At 40.0% G+C, this 24987-nt stretch overlaps 5 protein-coding genes across 5 annotated transcripts; 2 read left to right on the top strand and 3 right to left on the bottom strand.

The window, feature by feature from the left end:
• Positions 1 to 129: 129 nt before the first annotated feature.
• Positions 130 to 3149, top strand: MELLADRAFT_48571 (uncharacterized protein; the record flags this gene model as incomplete). The annotated part of the gene is made up of 10 exons (XM_007410592.1): positions 130 to 335; positions 423 to 543; positions 626 to 705; positions 785 to 1195; positions 1780 to 1898; positions 1964 to 2095; positions 2159 to 2314; positions 2379 to 2482; positions 2558 to 2700; positions 2791 to 3149. 10 exons carry the CDS (start codon positions 308 to 310, stop codon positions 2799 to 2801), a joined length of 1305 nt encoding a protein of 434 aa, XP_007410654.1.
• An 8071-nt stretch (positions 3150 to 11220) lies between these two features.
• Positions 11221 to 14944, bottom strand: MELLADRAFT_116646 (uncharacterized protein; the record flags this gene model as incomplete). Its single annotated transcript, XM_007410666.1, has 6 exons — positions 11221 to 11728; positions 11810 to 12249; positions 12334 to 12783; positions 12866 to 13214; positions 13310 to 13531; positions 13622 to 14944. The coding sequence occupies 6 exons, from the start codon at positions 14866 to 14868 to the stop codon at positions 11644 to 11646; spliced, it is 2793 nt and encodes a 930-aa protein (XP_007410728.1).
• A 3504-nt stretch (positions 14945 to 18448) lies between these two features.
• Positions 18449 to 19562, top strand: MELLADRAFT_63681 (uncharacterized protein; the record flags this gene model as incomplete). Its single annotated transcript, XM_007410593.1, has 2 exons — positions 18449 to 19072; positions 19095 to 19562. The coding sequence occupies 2 exons, from the start codon at positions 18449 to 18451 to the stop codon at positions 19560 to 19562; spliced, it is 1092 nt and encodes a 363-aa protein (XP_007410655.1).
• Positions 19563 to 19993: 431 nt separating this feature from the next.
• On the bottom strand, positions 19994 to 23598 carry MELLADRAFT_107078 (uncharacterized protein; the record flags this gene model as incomplete). The annotated part of the gene is made up of 6 exons (XM_007410665.1): positions 19994 to 20026; positions 20195 to 20796; positions 21372 to 21667; positions 22721 to 23306; positions 23385 to 23391; positions 23470 to 23598. The coding sequence occupies 6 exons, from the start codon at positions 23596 to 23598 to the stop codon at positions 19994 to 19996; spliced, it is 1653 nt and encodes a 550-aa protein (XP_007410727.1).
• A 492-nt stretch (positions 23599 to 24090) lies between these two features.
• Positions 24091 to 24821, bottom strand: MELLADRAFT_87508 (uncharacterized protein; the record flags this gene model as incomplete). The annotated part of the gene is made up of 2 exons (XM_007410664.1): positions 24091 to 24639; positions 24723 to 24821. The coding sequence occupies 2 exons, from the start codon at positions 24819 to 24821 to the stop codon at positions 24091 to 24093; spliced, it is 648 nt and encodes a 215-aa protein (XP_007410726.1).
• Positions 24822 to 24987: the final 166 nt, after the last annotated feature.

Here is a 24987-nt window from a genome sequence, read left to right on the forward strand (position 1 = left end):
TGTGATCATTTGTGTGTGGTCCTCGACTGTATTTGATATGTGGTTTTGATTTGATTTGATTTAATCCAGTTTTTGCCAAACTGTTGAGTTCTGCTGATTTCCTTTTCTGCATAGAAACGGTTTTTAGATCTTCTTCAAGTCTTGACTCATTCTCATTTCTTCATTCTCATCATCGATCGATCAACCCCCTCAGCACGCGTCAGACTCACAAATTCATCCTTCATCCTTCATTCTCATATCCTACCACTCCTTTCTCTTGACCTCTAAAACCCTTTTAGATCATCATCATATCAATTGATCGATCTCAATGGCCGAACACGCCGAAGACCTCATTGGTTGGTCCGTTCTGTCGTTCAACCCATCAACCGTCTTCTAACATCATCCTCGCCTTCAACCCGTGTCAATCACCTCTCTCAATCCAGACTACGACGAGGATGATGCTGGTCTCGCTCCTCCCGTCACCTCTATTACCTCAACCACTAATGGTGGCGCAATTCCTTCCAATGGAAAGGACCAAAAGGGTTCTTATGTCGGTATCCATTCGTAAGTCTCCTCGATCTGCTGTCTTATGGCTCGATCGGTTTCTCTTGCGATTTACTAAAGGCTTTTCTCCTATGATTTGAAGAACTGGTTTCCGTGACTTTTTGCTCAAGCCTGAGCTTCTGCGAGCAATCAGTGACTTGGGATTCGAGCACCCTTCCGAAGGTGTGTAGTAATTTCCCTTGATCCGATCGCTCCCTATATGCTTTTGAAAGTGCGACTAAATCATCTTGTCTTCTATCAGTCCAACAGGAGTGTATCCCTCAGGCCATCCTAGGAATGGATGTCTTATGTCAGGCTAAATCTGGAATGGGAAAAACTGCCGTTTTCGTCACCGCAACCCTCCAACAGATTGATCCCAAAGATGGCGAAGTTTCTATGCTGGTTCTCTGTCACACTCGTGAATTGGCCTATCAAATTCGAAACGAGTATGCTAGGTTCAGCAAATATATGCCCGATGTCCGCACTGCTGTCGTCTATGGTGGTGTCTCAATCAAGCAAGATGCTGATATGCTGAAAGCTAAAGACAAATGTCCCCACATCATTGTCGGTACCCCTGGTCGTTTGAACGCCTTGGTACGGGATGGACTCCTCAAGTGCAACACCGTTCGCACCTTTGTTCTTGACGAGTGCGACAAGATGCTAGAATCTGTTGGTCAGTCTATTAAACTTCAACTATTACCCACTCTGTATGCTTTTGTTCTCTTTCCTCCGCTTCACCTCTCCGCGCGATGGCTCGATAACGCACACCTACTTGGGTTCAAGTCCTCCAGTCTAAGCCCAAGAACGGTCCGCCTACTAGGTCTACCAACGAATGATCGTTCGAAGGCCCTGTCATTCTTTGACATCATCCGCAACGGGTCATAGAAAGCGCGATTCAATTGTTAGACTGCTAGTGTCTTGTTGACAAGTCAATCGGCTCGCAAGCACAAACAAACCTGTCCCTCAAAGCGCTCATCGTCCGATTCAAATCCGTTCTGAATGTCTGGACTACCTTGAAAATTCCCCTCTCCAATCTCATCCCACAACGCTTGAGCTTCCTCATAGATCCAAGTCGCATCATCAGTCAACTCACACTTTGACTCCCAACATTCGCTTACCACCTTCCTCTTCTTACCTTATCGCACACACGTCGCTTGGGTTTTTTCTACTCTTCGTTGTCACGGCTCCTCCATTGCTGCGATTCTTTCCTCGGTCATCCTACACGGGTTGGACAACTCTTGACTTCAACCGCAATAGATATGCGCCGCGATGTGCAACAGGTCTTCTTGGCTACACCTCATTCTAAGCAGGTGATGATGTTCAGTGCGACTTTGAGCAAGGATATCCGACCGATCTGTAAAAAGTTCATGCAGAATGTTGGTCCGCATTCCGTTTTCTGATCGATCTAAGTGGTCGCTGATGTATCTTCAACCCTTTCCAGCCCCTCGAAATTTACGTTGATGACGAGGCCAAACTAACCCTTCACGGTCTTCAGCAACATTTCGTCAAGATCGAAGAGGCTGCAAAGAACCGAAAGCTCAACGATCTTCTCGACACTCTTGAATTCAATCAAGTCAGTCCTGATGATCTCTTGACATGTACTTAGATGGCATCCACTCAATAATTCCTTATCTAGGTTTGTATCTTCGTCAAGTCGGTTTCTCGTGCGGTTCAATTGGATCAATTATTGCGAGATTGCAACTTTCCCTCTATCGCTATTCATTCCGGCCTAGGTCAAGAGGAGCGAATTGCAAGATACAAACAGTTCAAAGCTTTTGAAAAGCGTATCTTGGTTAGTCATTCACAACCCAGTTATACACTTGGCAATTGTGTTAATTACATGGCCAACCTTGTAGGTTGCAACTGATATCTTCGGTCGAGGAATTGATGTTGAACGGGTCAACATCGTCGTTAACTATGACACTCCCGGAGAGGCCGACTCCTACCTCCACCGAGTCGGGTAAGCTTATTCAGATTTCCTCCCAAGGCCAACTTTATTTGTCTAGCGCTAACGCTTCTTCCAACAATCTTACAGACGTGCTGGTCGATTCGGAACCAAAGGTTTGGCGATCACATTTGTTGCCAGTGATGGCGACCAGACAGTGCTGGATGCCATTCAATCACGATTCGAAGTAGCCATTACGGAATTACCAGATCACATAGAAGCAAGCTCTTACAGTACGTTACCTTTCAGTCCCAACCTCTCTAGCCAGTGTGTCATTGTGCGACTTCTCTAATACTCCGTTTCATCATTCTCGCCAATGCTAGTGAACGCCTAAGCTGTCTTTTAGCTCATCAACACGGAACCGGTAATACTCGTGCCCAAAATACAATGAATTATTAGTGCAGTGAAAGTTGTTAGCAGTTGGATGGCGTATGCACGCTCTGATGTTGAAATCACAGCCGGGTTGTTATTGGTTGATTTCGCTCCTACTGTGTTTCAAAGTGGGAAAACCAAGCACACAATGATGACAATCCTCAGATATACCTTTTTAGTTCACCAGTATCCGATCCTCAAACACATCCAGTGCTATTTTCAATCATTGACCAGTGAGGTGTATAAATTGTTCATTGTACTACAAAAAATTGAATTCTGAACCCACTTCGAAGTGGAGTTGTGCAATGCTTCTCCTTCGATCATTCTTTTCTTGAGCCCAGTTAAACTTGTTCAGCTAGCCCCCGTGATGCGACGTGGTCTACTGGGTAGGGGGCCAATATATCATCACATGGTTGAGTCTGAAAAGTCACAAATAATGTGTTTATCAGCACTGCCCTAAGCATCCATTTGGTCTCAAGTGTTCAGTGGGACCATCAAAGCTATTCCCAGAGTCCTGCATAATATGGCCACCCAGAGTCGTCCGTTTATTCTTCTCACAATTGATCAATTGATTGACCTCATAATTCCAAAAAACAGATTCTATGTGCATCCAAAGTTGCCAAACACTCCAACAGAATGATACAGTTTGTTATTTATTTTTCAAAAAAAAAAAAAAGCAAACCAGGCACTTTCAAGGCCTAAAAACAGGTGAAGGATTTTAGACTTGTAACCTGATTGGAGGTTTACATATAGGGTTTTACAATTTCCAACCATACACAAACCGGATCTTTTGTAGATCTTGCTTCATTGTCTTTTTGAAGAAAAACAACTCTACCTGTTGGATTGTTTGGGAGCTTTGGGTGCACATGGAGATTGTTCTTTGGGATTATGAGGTCAACCAATCAGAAAGGTACAACCAGACAGCTTTGAGTGGCCACATTAGGTAGCACTCATTGGCTACTCAAACCACCAGGGAGTTAGTAATATATAGCTTTGATGCTCTCACAGAACACTTGAGACCAAATTGATGCTTAGGCCCAGGGTAGTGCTGATGACCATTACACTTTTATGAAAGGTGTCAATTTTTACTAAGAATTCATTGATGGTCAAATCTCTGAAATCTGTTCCATGATATGTTGTCAAGACATTATTTCTCAACTCCCTATTGGTCCTCATACTACCCAAGTGCCTCTTGGCAAGCAAGGACATATACCTCCACAATTTGAGTGTGCAGGCTTTTGCTGGCTACTTTCTTGTTTCACTCTATCTCCATTCCAAGGTGATGCAATGCTGAACCCATAAAACTACACACATTTCTATATGCCCCTTAATTAACAAAGCTATAGAAATCCCAGTTTGAGATATAAATTGATGATTATTGCTTGAGCTACCACCCAGAATTTACACAAAAGGTTATGAAATTGGGAAAAGTTTTAAGACATCCCAAATTTTTTTGAGCACAAATTTGTGTAAAACTCTTCATTGTAGATTGTAATATGTAATCTTAGCAGTTCAGGACCCAAAACATATGGGGTTGCAATGCAAATGCAGTGGCGCAGTGGGAAACACAACCCCACAAATACATTGCAAGGGCAATAACATGCCTTGTGCACGTCACTTGCACCCAATTTACAGTGTCCATATTTGTCCCCTTGAGAAATTAGAGCCCTTCCAATTGTAGTAAATACAAAATTACTTGACCATTTCCAGACTGGTTCTTCCACATATTTGTAAGTGTCCATTTGCGCAGTGACTAGGAAAAGCTGAATGAGACCGGTGTTAGGTGTGCGTGAAGTGTTGCACCAATAAGTCATCAGGCCTTTGAAACCTAGTGAAAGTAACACCACCAGAGGCGCCAATGCTTCCGTCCGGAGACCAACCATGGATGATAGTTTATGGAACAATTTATTATGTCTTTTTGGGGGAGACACATTTGCTGGTTACATTTTTGGTGAATATTATGTGCTTGGATTACTGCAAGGGCTTTGATACAACCATATATTGAGTCAACTAGCTTTGTAAGCTGGGAAATGTAGTTCATTTTGGCATTTTGACTCCTGGTCCCGTTTGATTTGATTGCAGATTGGAGACGTTGATAGTGAACAGCGCAAAGAAATGCATCCTTGAAATCCAGAAAAGGTAAGTTGTGACTGGCCAGGTCTTCAATAGGTGCCACACGGCCACCTTTGGATCCAATTAAGCCCACCACCGCCAATATGTACTTGCCTGCCATTTCAAGCCAATGTTTTGTCAGATTCCGCATGTGTCTGAATGTTAGACAAATGACCTCCTTGTGAGGTTCTTCACTGGACTGAGTTGCTGATTCTGATTCAATGTAATGCCCGTTGAAAGCCTGCTCTTGCGTCCAAGGGGTTTCAACATTGGGAATGTTGCATTAGCTATTATCACAAATAACGTGAAATTTTTGGGAATCTAATTGGACTTACTTTTCTCTTGGGCTACCTACTGACTCATTGTTCCCTTCTTTGAAAACCGAGAACTTTTGGACCACATAATTTGCTCACATGGGTCATACACGGTCAGGCTAGCAGAGTAACACCCACATAGCATTTTTTGACATGCTTCATACATTAGCATACAGTCTTTTGTGGTCTCCTTTTTGAAGATGACGGATGAGCACTTGATATCAATCCTTTTGTTCAAAAGGTCCTTCCAGCTGACTGTAGGATGAGCGTTTGAGACGTCAACAGCCAATTCTTCTAGGCGGCTCTCATAGGCAAGAAGGGCTGACTGGGCCAGTGGTATTCCAGGTTGGGCTTGGCAGCAAGTGGCCCGTTTGCAGGTGTTGCAGAAACAATTAAAGAATCTTGGGGCCCGTTCGGCTGAAAACCAAAAGTAGCTTTTGGCCAAAAGCTACACCAAAACCGAAAAGCACTTTCTGATTTTGGTCAAAAACACCGGCGTTCGGTAAGTTCGTTTGATCAAAATCAAAAAGCACTTTTGGTCAAAAGTTCTTCGAATTTCAAAAGCAGCCTTGAGGCTGCTTTTGAGACCAAAAGTACTTTTGCCCCTCAACTCAATCAATCAACCTCACCAGACCTCACCCTCTCAAACTTCAATCAACTCCAACTTCACCCACTCAACACCCCTTTCTCTCGTCGTCTTTTTATCCGTCGATTTTCTCGTCTCTTCTTATTATTCAAATTACTCATCAGCTGATACAAATGTTGTACTGACTGTATGGATGTTAATCGATTGCAATGTTAACCAGTATCAAGTGTCAGAATGATAAGAAAGATTCAAATGAGTCTATGAATTGAGAGGAACTGGCATTGAACAAACAGATACAAAAGATTCGATTGATGAATGTAGATGGATGAATGGATGAGGTTTGAAAAGAACGATCAATTTCAAGTTTTGATTCATTCAAAAGCACCTTTTACATGACCGTTACCGAACAGTCGAACGGTGTTCAAAAGGTCAACAATGATCAAAAGGATCTTTTGTTGACCTTTTTGGTCAACGGTTCGGTAAGTGCAAAAGCCGAAAAACAGCTTTTCATTTTGCCCCTTGAAAATGGGGCAAAATGAAAAGTTGTTCTTGGGTAACAACTTTTGGGAAAAACAGCCGAACGGGCCCTTATATCCTTTGGATTTTGGGAATGAGACAACTTTCAGCATCCAGCGTCCAAAAATCCAACCTAATCACCTTGAGAGCAAGATCTTCAGGGTCTTGGCAAAAGACTTCAAATGAAGCTGATGGGTTTTGCAAGGCCTTATAAAGCTGGTCTTTGGATGATGACTGGGGAATAAACAAAGGGAAGGAGGCAAAAATTTGCATAGCCAAAACACTATCATCAACCGCAAGCTCTTTACCAAAAACCAAACGGCTTGACTTACTAGGTGAGGCTGGAGTGATATCTTGGGAATTGTGATTCAGTGAGTTGGGAGCTTTGGGTATGGTACGTTTGAAGCGCACAGAGGCACCTTGACGTTAGTCAGTGTCTGAATCAGGTGAATCAGGTACAATGCGCTTGAAACAAGGTAGCACCCAATCACTTGGCGCAGAGTAAGCGCACCCCGTGGTGGCTTCTGCATCTTGAGGAGCTGGTTCAGAAGGGAGAATCATGGGTTGTCAATGAATCAGAGCCAAGTTTTGACTGGGGCGCTTGAGGCGGATGACAATTTGATCCCTAGGTGCAACTGTCTTGCCGTTACCAGATTCTGTGAACTGCTCAGTAGGCTGGATTGGGGGCGCCTGCGCAGTACGTTTGGATTTGTTGTTTCAGTGGAATGATGTCTTCATCACGGCCATTTGGGAAGATAGCGGCTCCATGCTATCATCAGAGGCCGCAGGCACAGTGGGGGCCGGTCTGGGTAACACCTTTGAAATGCCCAGTTAGCAAAGTTTGTGGGGGTGCATATCAACTTGGGGAGTGCCACCCAATGTTGATTCATTGTCCTCTTCAGCCTTGTATTTGACCCATAATGATGATTCCGTGTGGTTGGTATATTCCTTGTTGGTCACCACTTAGCAAAGAAATCCATTTCAGTGTCCGCTTGTGACAGAAAAAAAGATTACCAAGCACGTACCTAGCCCCTCTAGGGCAATGGCTGTCACAAGTTTCTGCCACTTGTTCATTAGTGTATCCAACATGGTTGTCTGGCTGATCATGAAAAACAAGCGTGGATTGTTGGGCGAGTGTTTTTCAGTATTCCTGGGCAAGCATGGTTGTATGTTGAATATGAGCAAGGAAATCTGTGTTTGCGGTTGCAGAAGCCCAATCAGGAATCTTGATTTGTGAGTCAATGCCTATCATGTAAGACAATTCAGAGGTCAGTCAATGGATTTGGGAACAAGCTGAAGAGATCCACTTACAACCACTCATGTACTCATGCATCTTTTTGGTTGTTTCCTCATCAAATTCCAGATTGGGTTTTAATTCTAAAGGCCCTTTATCTTTGTCCCTCGTTGCCTCAGGTGAATGGTTTGCAGAGTCAAAGATGTGCAAAAGGAGGCCTGGGTACTTCATGATTGAAACAATTCAAAGAAAATGAAACAAAGAAATATAAGGGCCTGTTCAGTATGAATCAATATACATATATTGTGAAATAATACACCAAACCAATATACAGTACATCACGATATATGTATATCAAATTTTCCAAAAAGCTGGGGTGGTTGGGAGGTTCATTGGCCCAAAATGATAGACTCTTCATCACAATGTATTCTTCAATTCTGATATACAGCCAAAAGGCTGTCTATCAGACCAAAAAAGCCTTTCTGCCCCTCTCCCTTTTTCATAACACCCTCTCTCTTTACCATATCCATCTCTTCCTTTTCAATCACCCTCCTCTTTGATCACCATCACTTCCTTCACCATACACCCCTCTCATCATACATTATAACCATCAACCTTTCCCTTTGACATATAACCATCTGCACTGTGAACATCATTCAACTTCCCCAAGTTGGAAGAGGAAAATGATTAATGGTACAGTTTCTCATAAAAGGATCCAATACTGCACACCTGAGCCATAAAACCACCACTACATATGTGGAGCAAGCTAAGTAAATAGTTGTCTATCAAGTACATACAGGTCTGCTCAGTTTTTTGCCCATCAGAATAAGTAAATCACATGTTATACCACATGTAACTTTTTTGACTTTGAAGAAATTGTCCCAAAAATTCACTACATATAATTCTGTAGCTGCTCAGGAAATATTGTTGAAGCTATTTCTTAGTACCAGAAAGGGTGTTACATGCAGTTGAGTTGATGAGATTACACCAAAATGTTGAGTCATTGTATGTAGTCAATCTTTGGAATGCTTTTGTCAATCTGAAAAAAGTTACAGCATGTATTACATATGAATAACTTATCCTGATGAGCAGATACCTGAGCAGAAGTGTATGTACTTGATGTCAGGTTGTGGGCGCGCTGATAATTTAAAAGGCGCGCCAGGGCGTGTTTTTTTGTTTTTTCTCGCGCCGGGCGTGTTTTTTTCAAAAAAAAGGTTGAGGGCCGAGATGTTGTTTTTTGTTGATATTTTTTCTAATTTTCAAGTTCCTGGAGCTATCTACCACAACACTTTTGCCATCTAAAGGTGAGTAAGAGATGCCTTTGCAGTTCCCAAAATGTATACAAGTCCTACTGCTGATGTCAACAACTCTGATATTGGTGATTTGGTGTGATTTTTGCAAAGGCGTGCCCACCCCCAATTTCTCGAATCTTCTGATGCTGCCCACAACCTGAACTTGATGACCACCTATTCACTGAGCCTCCTACACATATGTAGTGTGGGTGTTATGGCTCAGGTGAGGAGTGATAAATCATTTTATGACAAATCGTACTTCCATCCTTTTTTCCTGCCCACTTGGGGAAGTTGAATAATGTTTGCAGTGCTGCTCACTCCGTCTTAGGTCTACTCTTCTGTATCAAATTGTGTGATGTGAATGTTACAAACACAGATGTACCCTTAGGTGGTTGATGACCACAATGAGTTTTCTTAAAAAGTTTGATGCAGTTTGAAAGTTCAATCAGATGGTTGATGACCACTCTGGATGGTTTTTAAAAAAGCTCAATGGAGTTTACAAGTTTGATGAAAATAAATGGTCAATGACCAGGATGGATGGAATTGAAGATGGTTCAATTGTTCACAAGAACCATTGAATGATCAAGTTTCATTTGATATTCACTTTCAAGTGATGGTTACCAAACACTCAACCGGTCATCAAAAGGTCAACAACACTCTTTTTGATCTTTCATTGACCATTTTGGTTGAGTGGTTGGTAAATTAAATAACCAAGAGATGGTTTTATCTGCCCCTTGATATAGGGGCAGATTGATATACAATCAATAAGACTTCTCATCATCTAAACAATTCCTCAAGAATAAGTATCATCTTTAATATATCTAATCATGCTTTTCAATATTCAATCCATTCAAAACACCTTAAAGATCCAAAAAGAACCATAAAAAATCACTTATATTCAAAGTACTATCCTATTCCAAAATCCAGCCTTGTAGTTACAGCCATTGTAAGATCTACTAGCAAATCTTTGAAAAGTTTTGTCATCACCAGATTTAACTTTTGAAGTCAAAAACTCAAGACTATATCACCTTCAAAGTGTATTGTCATGGTGCAGTGTAGACCAATGGGCAATAGAGTTATCAATCTCAAAAGAGCTTTTTTGAGTTTTTGACCTCTACATTAAATCTAACAACCACACAATAATAACACTGCAAACATTATTTAACTTCCCCAAGTGAGCAGGAAAAAATGATTGGGAGTATGATTTGTCGTAAAATTATCTATCACTTCACACCTGAGCCATACCACCCACACTACATATGTGTAGCAGGCTCAGTGAATAGTTGGTTATAATGTACATACAGTTCTGCTCAGTTATCTGCTCATCAGCATAAGTTATGCATAGGTAATACATGCTGTGACTTTTTTCAGATTGACAAAAGCATTCAAAAGATTGACTACATGCACTGACTCAACATTTTGGTGGAATCTCATCAACTCAACTGCATGTAACACCCTTTCTGGTACTAAGAAACAGCTTTAACAATATTGCCTGAGCAACTACAGAATTATATGTAGTACATTCTTAGGACAATTTTTTCAAAGTCAAAAAAGTTACATGTGGTATAACATGTGGTATAACATGTGATTTACTTATTCTGATGGGCAAAAAACTGAGCAGACCTGTATGTACATGATAGAAAACTATTTACTTAGCTTGCTCCACATATGTAGTGTGGGTGTTATGGCTCAGGTCTACAGTATTGGATCCTTTTATGACAAACTGTACTATTAATCATTTTACTCTTCCAACTTGGGGAAGTTGAATGGTGTTCATAGTGATAAGGGTAATCAAAGCAAGTATGTGGGACTACATATGTGGTGCCACATACAACTTTCATATTTTCTTTTTGACAGGCAAAAGCAAAATGACCTAAACTGACATTTTCAATCACACAATTGGCCAAATATAATTCAATTTGTCTTTTTCTTTAACTCATTAGTCAAAAATGAAATTTGAAAAGTATGTGGTGCCACTTACTTACTTTGAGTACCCTCAAGGCTCTCAAATTTTGCCAACAGAGCTTACAACTGTAATCAATGAATTTCACATGTGTGCATACATATCACTGCCAGCATTAAAGAGGTTCCCAGATGGGAATATGGGTCATAGGAATCAGACAGCCTTTGTGACTACATATATTACAATGGTGGTCTGATCCCTACAACCCATATTCCCATCTGGGAACCTCTTTAATGCTGGCCGTTACTGTGTGCTCTAACTTCAAAAAAAATCCAAAAAACTAAACAAACAAATCATCACAAGATTCTCAAATTCATTTATTGAAATGACCTCGCCCTCAAAAGTTTTTTTTTCAAAAATAAATAAAATAAAGAGAAACCTCCACTTTCATTGAAATAAGAAACAAAAAAAGAAAAAAGTCATCATATATATCATATATATACATATACAACAAAAGAAAAAAAAGGAAAACAAAATGAAAAGTGCTATACCAAAACAAAACAAAACAAAAAAAGTGAAAAGTTTTTTTTTTCTACAAAATCTAAAGAAAAAAAGAGAAAAGAAAGAGCCAATCACTCAAAAATGAAAAAAATGAAAAAAATGAAAAATGAAAATGATAGTCTAAAAGAACATTATATATTTATAGTCAAAAGAAATCCGATCCAAAAAAACAAAACAAAAAAATAACTTAATCTCTCTTCCTTCACTCATAACTCAACACTCTCCACTTCCTCCTCCACCATTTCCTTCTCCCAATTCATTCTCAATCCATTGGAAATCCTTTCCCTTAATCTCTTATACTAGACATTCCAAATTTACTATGAGCAGCTCCACTACTCATAATCATATCAGATTCACCATGATAAGAAAACCTAAAAAAAATCAAATCAAAAATCAAAAATCAAAAAACGAAACCTCATCAAATCCCATCTATAAATGAAAAACCAACTTACCCTCTAAAATGATCTTGTAAACTATCCTGACTTTTCCTTTTATTCGTTTCCGAAATCTCAATCGGTTTACTTTTACTTCCATTCATCATCCCATTCGAATTGCCATTCCCATTGGAATTTATTCCCGTCAGATAATTCGTAGGATTACTTTGAATCAATTTCGAATTCACAAAACTTGAAGTTTGTTTTAACCAATCATCCGATCGATCATTCTCATCAAAACAAACAAAATCTTGAATCTCGTTCCTTAAATCTAATTTCGTAAACTGATCATCAAAATTCGAAACCGATTCATCTGATTCAATAAACGGTTTAAAACTCGGTACAATCTGTCGAGTCGATAATAAATCCCAATCTATAGATTTGAAAAACGAATGTGATTTCAAATCTTTCGTATCGTTTTGTGATCCTAACCTATGTTTCGGATTTCGATTTAATAACTAAACATCAAAACCAAGTCCAAAAACCAAAATTAGTTTCATTTTTTTTTCTTTTGATACAGAATTATGAAATAAATAACCAACTCCTTTCACAAATTGTTTTCCATCATCTCCAATCACTCCTCTAGGAAACTTAATCTTACCAAAACAAATGTTCTTATACATCTGTTGATTATCCTCTGCATAAAACGGTGACCAACCACAACACATCTCAAACAGTAAAACTCCAAGTGACCAGAAATCCACCAATTTCGAATACCCATGATCATCTAATAAAACTTCAGGTGCAAGATATTCAGTCGTACCACAAAACGTCGTCGTTAATTGATCTGATCTTAGATTCGGTTTACTTAATCCAAAATCACACAACACAATATGTCCTGTTGCATCTAATAGGATATTTTCTGGTTTTAAATCTCGATACACTATATTATAATAATGTAAATGTTCTAATGCTAAAACGATTTCAGCTGTATAAAACCTTGCTCTTTCTTCTGTGAACCTTCCTTCTTTTTGTAAATGATGAAATAATTCCTATTCAAAAAGTCAATCCAAACAAAAAATCAACCTCATCTTCTTGATTAGGATCTATCAAATCCTCAATCAAATCACTTACTCCTCCACTCTTATAATCCATGACCAAAAACAATTCACCCGGACTTTGAAAACTAAATTTCAATCCCAACAAAAACGCACAATCATTAGATTGTTGAAGTATATTCCGTTCTCCAATCGTATGTTCCACTTCTTTCTTATCAATCACTTCTTTCTTACTCAAGACCTTCATCGCATAAATCCGTTTAGTATCTTTCTTTCGAACCTGAAACACTCTCCCAAACGTGCCTTTTCCAATCATTTTTAAAAATTCAAAATCTTCTACACTCAATGATTTTTTACTAGAATGTTCTTTATACTTTAATTTCAATCGGATCTCTCCTGTACATTCTGCATTTTGGGTTCCTAATCTAGGACCACCACCACAACAACAACAACAAAAAGTTCAAACCAATCAAAACCAATCATTGGAAACCAAATCGAACATCCAAAATTGATAACTTACTTATACCATTGATCAAACCAACCATTACTTTTGACCAACTGATTAAAATTAATTTCAATCTCAGTTTCACCTAAAAACAATTCAACTCCTTCAATTCCAGGTGTGCTAGAATTCATCTCATCATTTCCATTTCCATTAATCGTATCACCAATCGATCGATCATAAACCGAAACATGTAAAGTACGATGACTTAGATTCAAATGTTCATGTTCTGCCACATCACTAATTTCATACGAAGAAAAAAACCCAAACCGAAGAATAAGCAATCAAGTTCAAATCATTCAAACCTTGATGAAAAATGACAACACTAACAAATCAAGTTCTTGTTTCCAAATCGGATTTTGACCACTCAAACCCACCGATCCATTCCCATGATCCAAGCCTCTAATCTCACTCTCCATCTCCTCTCCCACTGGAGGTCCTTTCCCATCTGTTCCAATAGTCGAATCAGACTTTGGTCTAGACTGATTATAAAGAATCACATCAATCGATTTACCCGACTGATGTCCACCACCACCTCCTTTTCCTACCGATCCATTCTGAACCGAAGAAACGTTTCCTTTACTCTCATCTTGATCTTCTTCAATCGGTTCTCGACTCACAAACTCATTATTATCAAACTGAGCTACCACATAAGGTCTAGACCTACTCGAAGAACATACCAACGATCTAGCCGAAACAATCTTGACGGATAATAAACCTTTGGGTGGTTTGGCTATCGAATGAGTTTGAGGTTCTGAGAGATTGCTAGGTGAGGTGGTTAATGATCTGTTAGGTAACGTTTTGATGTCTGAGCCGGTCTTCATATTTGTAATAGCTTCAATTAAATTCTTGTTATCTTTCATAATCTTACTTTCTTCATTAGATTCCTTTCGATCTTCTTCTTCTTTGTCTGTTCTCTCCTTCATTTTCGTATTCAATTGAATTTCACTCTTGTTTTGAGACTGGTTTTGCTGAGATGGATTGGGTTTCGAATCCAAAGTTGTAGAATTAGATAATTTAGTTGAAGAACCAGATGATTGAGCCATCGTGCCACGTAAAGCGTTCTTAGCTCTATGAATCGGATTAGTAGTAAAACTAAAATCGCTAGTAGAAGGTGAAGGAGTAGAAGAAGGTGAAGATCGATGAAGAGGAACTTGTTGAGCGATAGCCTTGAGAGCAGTGGTAGCTAAACCTTGAGAGGTAGATTGATGAATGTGTTTTGAATGAGAGATCGGATTGGTTGAATGATCAGTGAGAGATTGATGATTGAAATATTGATTTGAACTGTTAGGCATGGGAGTTTTGAAACCATCATCAATGATAGAAGATTGCTGATGATCAACTTGTTCTTCTTCTTGTTCTTGTTGATGATGATTGAGATGATTGATTTGAGAAGCTAAAGATGATTTACGAGAATGAGAGAGTGATTGAGGATGAGGATGAGGATGAGAATGAGAATCGAATGGATCGATTTCAGTTGAAGTACCAGCTTGAGCCGATGCTTTGGGAGTTAATTGATCAGTAGCTACACCTCTACTCCAAATGTTGAGTAGCGATGATGAATTTGAATTTGACATGATTCAAACTTGAGAAGAAGAACAAAAAGAAAAAGAACAAAGACTAGTTCCTCAATCAAAGAGAAAGAGAGAAGTTCAAGTTTAAAACAAACTAGGATTCGATTCGATTGGATTTGATTCGATTGGATGTGAAGTTAGTTTGTTTGGATTACTAATTAAATTTAAACATTAACTTAATTTAAACTTAATTTCTTAAATCAATTCATCATCTCATCATCCAATTCCAATTCCAATTCTCTACAAAAACTAAGAATTCAGACAAGAACAACTTCTCTTCAAAAAGAAATCAAGAGAATCAAAATGAAATCAAAATGAACCCAAAGTGAAGGTATCAATTCACAACCTCATCACCAAACTTCACCGCCCTGAAATCTATCCAACAAATTGACAGACTTCAACAAGCTTTTCTCTTCACTCTCCACTCACTTTTCTTTTCCCCACTTTGATTTCTTCTAAAGATATCAAATCCAATCTTCAAATCTCAATCACATCCCGATCAACATCTTCATAAATCCTAAAAACTCAACCAATCCTTCAATTTGACATATACAATCACATAATGATATACCACCACAAATCATAAACCTCCTAAACTCGCTTGCTCAACCGGTATACTTAAGTGTTCTTCTTTGGCTGAATCAACCAAAATGGATGACTGAACGATTAACACTTTGAATATACGTCGACCGGTTCAAAAACCGTGATCCAAAGACCGGTTTGAAAGCAGTTCACCGCCAAGTTGAACGTACACGCTGTTTTTGGCTGATGAATCAACTGATAAGTAGAGAGATGTGTGATATACTTTTCGGGTCTATTGTTATTATGAACGGAGCTTGTCTTATGATCACCATCAGACTTACACTGCAAGGAAAGTGGATTTCTCCAAGGTGAGATTCAAGGAATGATTACATTCAATCTACAAAAATGATTAAAGATGCATTAATTCTGCATTATTGATTTTGTGCATTAAATGCAATCATTTCTCACCTTGAAGAAATCCACTTTTCTCATACTGTTAGCTGAGGTACTTGTTTTTTTTTATAAATAACATCAAAACCACTGGTGATTTGCATAGATACAACAGAAACTAGAACACCAAAAAAACATTAAAGATCACAATGGTCAAAATGGTCAAAGTAAAACTAGGTAAGGAGTGAAGCATAGGATAGGATAATCTGTTCATGGGTCAGATTCAGTACCAATCAAATCAACCACAATCAAATGAACCAGTTTTTCTTATATGATCATTTCTTCTTCACATCTAACCTATCATATCAAACCATCAACATACAACAAATTCTGATTTCTTTTAGACATATCTTCCCTCCAGCAGTAGACTGAACAATATAAATTGATTCTACCAGAGATCCTACAGCCTTCTGGACAACATTAAAGTACATTCCTAATGATAGGATGACTGGATCACCAAAAGTGCTTGGTGTACCAGACTTGACAACAATGAACTGGAAAATCATAGCTTCTTCTTTGATGGTAACACTCCATTTCCAAGGGCAGAGAATCTTGCCTTCAAGTGTTTTCAAAGCTTCTCCATCCACCAGAGTTCACAAAATCACACATTGCTACCCTCAAGAATCTTCTGATTTTACTCGTGACCACCTAGTCTTTGTCAGCCTGAGTCTAAAAGATTAGATCTTTTGATGAGTCAGAGTTGAATGAAAACATACTGATTGGATTGGTAATGAACCTATAGTCCTCCTCAGGAGTAAGCTTAGTTACTCTCTAGGTTGACAGTCTTGAAGTCCTACAGGGTTTCTTAGGGAATTTTATTGACAATATGGATCCTGTGCTGAGCCTGGATGAGTACTTTCAAGAGGTTAATCGTGGTTCAAAAGGATTTTGATGACACATCAGAGTTGGTATCAGAAGATCTTGACATGATCAGGAAGATGAGGAGGTTCTGGTACCAATTGGGAACAGAAGAAAGTGATCATAAACAGATCAAAGAAGTTTCAACAAATATATGACAAAAATAATAATCAAACATGTGATTTAAGATTTAGACAGTAAAAATACAGTTTGTGAATTAAGACCAAAATAAAACAAAAACAATGATATCTGAGATATGAAAACAATCAAACAAACATCTAGGATAACCTGGGGACTACAAGCACCAGGCACATGATTTTAATCTTCAAATATTGCCTCTGCAATACCCTCCCTCATACAATTTGTTTTAGATTGTTTCTGAAGGGTGGGTTGAATCCAGTCTGGGTTGTCATTATCACCTGCAAACATTGCTTCTGATATTTATTTCCAAGGGTATCCCCCATAATAATTGTCTTCCCCAGATTCAATGTCTATCATATTGTTAAGGAAAGCTAATACAATCTTATCTTGAGTGTTGTATGGAAAGGATGGCATGACCACCAAGATTGGAAAGCACATCTTCATGATGCCAAAGATCCACTTGATGACAATTCAAAGGGCTGAATTCCAGTGGTTGTACAAATCCTTTGGGTTTTGTGGTGTAAGACCTGGATGGTACCACTCTTTCAAATGGTATCAAACCAATCAATAAGGGACAATGAACCCTGGAACATTTGCATTGCTAGCATTGGCAAAATAAAGATTGACTGAAAGGTGGATGATACAGATCAGCCAAGATGATCAAAAGGTAAAAAAGTCAGACCGTTTTTCTTTGAGTGCTCAGTTTAGCACCTGAGCATCAGCATATAAGCCTTCCAAGCCCATATACACAAAGGTACACGAAATATCAAACAAGCATCTGGCTGATACATTTTGAATCAGATTCCCTTTTCAATTGCAATGTGTAGCTTTTTGGTCCTCTGGGATTATGCAAGGTATGTGGGTGTCATCAATAGCACCCACACAGTTATTAAAGTAAGGTATCATACAAAGATTTGTTTGGATTTCTTTTGGAGTGAATCTGTTTGCAATAGATAATCTTGATTTCAAGAGCTTTTCATCAAGCCCTTGAAAGCAAACTTATCCATCCGGAAGACTCATCAAACCTGTACATTGCTCCCTTCCATGACTTCTTTTGTATATTCATTTCATCACAGTTTGGAGGTTCAACACAGGATCTTAGGCCTCAATAAAGACTTTAGGAAGTCTTTACCAGTGCTTGAATAACAAGCTTCAAAAGCTTGATTCTTCTAAAATAAGTTGAGGATGCTGTTCAGTTTGATTCAGATGATTCCAACATGATTGGTGGTGTTTGTCTGTACCATCACCAATCATGCACTTTTGAATCTTTTGTTGCTTGATGATCAACAAGACAAACACTTTTTACAAGGTTTTTTGCCTCTTTCACCCTGTCCACCTGAGGCACTCTCGACGACGAGAGCAACCCAAACATTGCTTTAGTCTAATGATCACGCTCAATTTTGACCAGCTTTATCTCCGTGTATCATTCCCCTTTATCCAAACATATTTCAGTTTGCTCATCCTTTCAAGATCTTTCCCTTGTCCTTGTTGGCCTGGAGTGTATAGCCCGACTAGAGCGTACAGTCCTAGTCTTGAATTATCAAGTGCACTTCATTCAAACAAGAACGACGTATCATTCCAACCTCTTGTTCAATCTTCGACAAACTACAACATGCCACCTGCACAAAACCGGCGACGCACCAATCACATCTGGAAACGTGGATCTCCACCGACTTCAATCAAGTCTTTGAACGCGTCTGTTGCGAGCACTCTACCATCACAAAACGCTGCGATCAGTCGCTCTTTGGCTGCCTTTACTCGGATGTTACTTGGTGTTGATCAATCCAATAAAGCTTATCCAATGACGCCGAGTCCAGAGGAACTCCAGCAGCTAGCAAACCTTACTCAACCCGAGATCATGATGGATCAACTAGTATTTGCACTGAATCCCACTTCTGCTTCAGCCACTTTAAACGATAAAGAGATGATAGAATACAAGAACAGGTTTATGGCCGACCTTCAAAATCATAACATTCATCGATTCACATTTGCATGGGATCTTCCGGATAGTCATCATTGGAATCGTACAATGGCTGTTTTTGTGGTCAAGCACTGGCGCTATGCAAGGGAGCACGGAGCCTTCAAGAACTATGGGATTAATTCATCTCACAATACTGAGATGAATTGCATTTCCCTTGTACTTCGCTGGTTACGTGGACGAGCTGAAGATATCCGACTGAATCGCGGGGACACCCAAAAGCTTTTGCTCCGTGAGCGTGCGCGAAAGAGGAGAACGGTCAGTTGATCTCTGCTTACAGCATGCTATTGTTCTAGGAGACTCGGCTGAATTTGATTATCCAATGATTCAGCTATTCAATTATCGCCAAGAGACGATCAAACGCCATCTGAAAGTTGATCCCATGCTTATTATGCCCGATGCCGACTGCTGCTCAGACACTGAGTGGTATCCAGATCAGGTGAAATTCAAGAGAGTGGGATTGAAGTGGCGAAGTCAACAGTACGAAAATCTTATTCGTCAAATAGATGGGCTTTCATTCAACTACAAAGCTACTGTCGACACTCCAGCCCTTGCAATCACTCGTTTCGATCAATGTCGTATCCCAGGGACCTCTTTCAATCCAAAGGCTGCTGTATGTTGTGGTCTTCCCGAGAACTGTTATAATGCAGTCTTTCTCTCTGGTCTCACATACGAACATAAGAAATCCTTAGATATAAAGCCTGTTGTAGATTTGGATCAGATTTGTGAAGAAATTCGCAATCTTTAAGGATAAACCAATCTCTAAGATATCCATTATGAACAGTATTACTGGTAGATCTTGATACATGTTTCATCTTTACAAATGTCTTTGTCTTATTCCGCTTTTTTAATTGTGTACTTTGGGGTAGTTTGAAGTTGTTGATATAAATTATATTCATGTTTCATTAACTTGACGGTCTGCTAGAGTTGTATGCAAACTATTTGCAACTGTCCACCAAATCAGTGGAGCCATAGAATTTTTTATTTCAATTTCCTTCGATGTGATCAGACTATCATGCTTGATCAGGTCCTCCTCAAATTTACCACTTGATACATAAAGACTTGAATGGAAATGGTTCCAATCACAAGAGGAAACAACTATTTTGAATAAAGTACAAGACTTACCAGCATGTATAACAGTCTTTGGAGTCACAAGAAATTGATTAATAATCCTTTTTCCTAAAGTAAACTTGTTTTAAGATACTTTTGAAACTGTATTCAATAATAAGATGATTTCAATAGTTCCATATATCAGTCACTGTTTTCAAGCAAATCATCACAAGTTCTAAATGCAGTGTCGCAAATACCCTGATTCAAGGAGGTACATCACCATTAGTATTGTATGATCATCCAAGGGTAAATATTTCAAAAGAAACGTACCATGCTTCTGAGTGCAACTATTGATACTGTTGCGTGGGATATGTTGAACGTATTTGGGGGATTCACACGTACAGCAACATGTCCAAACATCTTATCAACTAGCACACATTGGACTTTTTGATATGAATGGTACATAACTGTAGCTTTCAAATAGGGCAGGGAGCGGAAAGGGTTCCGTGATTCATCGAGTCCTTGAAGAACGGTGAAAGGTTTAACCAAAAAAAAGGGGGACTTATTACCAACTACACGGAATATTTCATCAATAGTGCCAAAGTTTACTCGTCCTCCAGTTTCAAACTGTACATAACTGTTACCCTTATGTTTTGAAAATCGAGTAAAGTTCTTTCCTCCATGTTCCCACTGAACGGTTGACTCAAATTTCGAAGTTTCAGAGATTGTGAAGTCTGTCCGACCTGCTACTGCCACTTGAAGTTCTGTCAAGACTTCATCAGAAGGAGAAACCGGTTTCCATTTAGTTGAGGTTGAATGAGAGAGTGCTTCAACACCGATTGAAGCTTGATATTCTTGTGAAGTATTCATAAGGAGATGCTTAAATAACGCATGCTGAGTGTGAGAATTGATTAAAGTTTTTCCCACAACACCTGTTCAGTTCAGAAAGGAGAAATGTATGTATTGGTCATTGAGAAATGGGCACAGTCAAGGCAAAATGAAATTTTACACATACCTTTACGCGAGTTTTTAGGTGCCAAAACCAGAGTACCTATCATCCGCTCCCCGGCCCAAGCTGCGGTGTAAGATGGAGGACCGAATAGTTCGCATTGCTTGGCGAGATGCTGTGCGTAGTGAATATTGGGCCTTGACTTTATATTTGGCCACGCAGATTGTAGATGTTGTCGGTACTGAAGAAGAAGGAGATCGAGGTTCTTGAGGTCTTCGGGTCTCAAAACTCGTGAGACCGCTATGTTGACTACTTGCGTGGCTAAACTGATACCCTGATAGATCTTCCAAGATGATGATTCACGATCAGAGTTTTGATGATACGGTATCAGTGATAATACCATGTATACAGAATACAAGATGTGCCACTCCGCTGCTTTTGGAGATCCAGCACTCGCCATTCCTATGTGATGAGGAACTCGAGTGAGCCAAGTCGGAATGGTGGTTTCTCGGATGCATAGGTGGATAAGCTCAAGCTCATGTGGAGTTAGAACTGGACCTTCAGGGGCATGAACAGTGGCATTGGAGGATTTTGAAGAAACCGAATCTTGACTAACTTCGATGGAACATTCTGTGACCGACTTTGTCTTAGCAGAGCGAGTATAGTGTGTGCAATTACTGGATTTCTCGGACAGTTCATCAGGTGGTTCAGGTTGATCGAGGTCCATTTCGGAAATGCCAGCAGAAGGTTGAGGGACTTGAATGGGGTCCGAAAACTGTATCCCAGAATTGTCTGGTTGGGTGAAGTTGGTGTATACACCCTTTAGGATCAGTTTTTCCTGTAGAATCTTGAGACTTGCCCCAGCCGAAGCAAGCTGGAGATGAGCAGTCGAAAAACACTCCAAAAGACCAAGAATCAGGCAATGCATGATGTCGACTGTTTGAAAGTTGATGGGTTGCCAGTATGGGAGTTCTGAGAATATGGTGTAGCGGACACCATATTTTTTCACGAGTTTGTGACGGTCCAAAGAGTCATTGGCCTTCAGCCATTGCTCAGATTGTGCCTTGTGAGAATTGGGGTGACGTTCCTTGTATGATTTAAAATCTACATCTTCAATTTCTTTGTTGGTTATATAACAACGTGAGCAGAAGTTAGTGGAGCGATGACCGGAGAAACCCGAAATCTTCTTCTGGGCTGGCACATCGGCAATTAACGGCCAGATGGCAACTCGAATCAGGCGGCCGTTTGGGTGAAGTGATGTGCTGCTGAAATAGATTCCTCTCCAGAGGTCAAGAAACTCGAGTAGAAGAGGTCTTATAAGGTGTTCAATTTGATCAGAATCAGTTTCGCGAGGTCCGGGGGTAATTCCATAAAGGAATATATTTTCAGATTTGTATCGCTGTTCGGGTGGAAGGTTGAAACAGATGAGTACCATGAGCCCAGAAGAATACGATCGAGCCGCTTTTTTGCCCCAAGGGTTGAACCAGTCGGCATAGAAGCCGAAAACAAGATTTCCAGAAGATCGGGTAAAAATTTTTCCATCGCCATCTTTAAAAGTCTTCCAAATCTTCCCATCCCAAATATCTTTCATTATACCATTGGGAGGACGTGGGGAAGTCAGAGGTGTGTCGAGGGCGCTTTCAAACTTAGGGAATGATAACATCTTTGCAATCCATTCAATGAAGCGTTGGTGGTAAAAGATCGACTTGGGTCTTAATTTGTTGATTGTTGAAGAACTAGGTACATAAAGTGGGAATTCACAAACTATTCGAGTACTTGCTGAGGTTTTCTTTGGAAAACGAAGATGATTGCATTGAGTGATAAAAGGAGCGTTAGATTGGTCAAGAATTCCGTGAAGCTTGCAGCATACATAACAGCAGACATTAGTGACTATGTTGGTGTCTAACCGGAAAGTCTTGACGAGTTTGTCGAGGGTCAAGGGAATCTCGTTTAAAATCTTTGATGCAAGAGGATGACCGGCTAGGGCATTTTGGACCTTGGATTTCTCCATCTTCAGGGAAGTTCGAGAACCTCGTACGCTCTTGTGCTCGTTGAAATGATCGTGCAGTACATGAAACATTGATTGAAGGCAATAACGATGTTGTAAAAAAGTAAGAGGTACTTTGAATGTTTTGGTGAAGAAGGTAACAAGTGTTGAAGGCTGAATCTGAATTTCATTACTGGTCAGAACCATTGTACTTTCACTCGTGGTCCGTGGATGCTTCTGAGGCCGAAGGTTGATATCGCTAGTCTTATTGTGATCTTGAGGTGCCGGTGAATCCGAATGCTTACGTTTTCGGGATTGAGTTTGCTGGTCAGCCTGAGAGAAAGGTTGTTGTACGTCAGGTGCCCTACTTCCACTTGCGAGAGACGGTTCTGGTTGATTTTGTTGTTGAGAAAGTGATTTCTCGAGGTGTTTAGGATAGTTTGAACGATTAAATAATTTGCCGACGTAAGTAATCCCTCCATATTCAAAGCTCTCGGTGTTGCACCCTAGAGCAACGCAGGTGCAACAGAAGTGATTACGATCAATTCTTGACATGATTTGATTTGTAATAGGTGGTTATTGACGAGTAACCTACACATCCGGACAACAAACAATGTATGAGCTTTTGACTTTGAGTGATCCTTTTCACTTCTGAATATGATCACTTACCTTTACAATCAGTTGGTAATTGGTGTCAAGGATGTCGAATCGGTATGGTTTTTGAATGCTCTGAATTGCTGTGGTCAGGTTGTGCATAGGTAGTTGTTGTAGTTGATAGTCAAACACGTTTGATGGCATGAGTAACACTGGAATAAAATCAAAGGCGATCGGAAGTAAAGGTCATCAAGGGTTTTTGAAGAAGCGGGGAGCGGGCAAAATACACATATGATAGTGAGTTCAAAGGTAGAACTTTGTTATCAGACTGTAAAACAGGAGTTCAACAACCCTTCTGTATATTTTTGACCACAAACCAGCTGATCATCACGCACAGTATTCAACCATCAAGGGGTGATATCTCATAAAACTTGTTGCCCGATCGCAAGATCTTTTTGAGCAAAGTTTGAGTTGGTGTTAACAAGCGTAAACCAATGCGCAGAGATAGCACCCAACCACAGCCGTTTGGTTAAGAGAGAAAGATTCCACAAAAACAAACAAACACCAGAATTTTTAACAGCAGACATGAGATCACAAGAGACAGATAAACACTAGCACTTTGACAGGATACATGAGAAAAAAAACTATTTACAGAAATGAAATAAAAAAGATAAAACACAGAAGCTACCAGCGCTATCATTGAGTCATCATTGGTCCAGAACTACTACTTGATCCTTCACCTGGTACCTGCGTTGAACTTGATCCAGAACTACTACTTGATCCTTCACCCAACCCAGCAGCCCCCCTTGGCAACATTAAATCAGTCAAAACTTGAATTGATTTACGTATGTCAACTACCTCAGCCTTAACAAGGCGTAAATTTGAAATAGCAACACCAGACATCTTGTCGAGCCATGCATTCGAGACCAGAGATTCCTGAAGCCCTTGAGGAGGAAATGCATCAAGATCGCTTTCCGATGAGTATGAACCGCGGTCCACAATCGCCTGTGCTCGTGCCTTTTTCCTTGGGATGATTTCTTGACCAGGAATAGCTTTATCAACAAGGTTCACAAATGTATCCAAAGCTCCGCTACGCCACTCGAGTCTCGTTTTGGTCCGGGTGCCTGAGCCGTTAGTCATCGTGACTTGTTCTTCAGAGTGTACCTCTGAATGAGACAAGAGGAGATATTCGGGAGAATTTACACCGAATATATGTTGGGCTAGTTCCTGGCGCCCGTTGTGGATCTTTTTTGAATGCACAGATAACAATCAACAACAGTCACATCTACACAAAGAGGAAAAACAACTTGGAATTGGAATAAACTTACTTTGGTTTTTGCTCGCCTTCGTCGGTCCCTAGTCCGAGACATCTCGCGCAACTGTGCTGCTTGCACCTTACCCTCTGGTGTTTGTGACATCACATTCATCTTCGCTTGGTCACGAAACTTAGGAGCTTGGTTCTCGCACCATCGTCGGACAATCTCAAGCCGGTTGGCTGATGTGTTTTCGGCTGCTATGATCCCAAAAGCCTTGGTTCCGTGAGCCTCGTGGCACTTCTCCCATTCTTGAAGAATGATTCGTGTCATGGCGGTG

Source organism: Melampsora larici-populina (assembly GCF_000204055.1).
Source record: "Melampsora larici-populina 98AG31 unplaced genomic scaffold MELLAscaffold_21, whole genome shotgun sequence".
Classification (NCBI taxonomy): domain Eukaryota; kingdom Fungi; phylum Basidiomycota; class Pucciniomycetes; order Pucciniales; family Melampsoraceae; genus Melampsora; species Melampsora laricis-populina.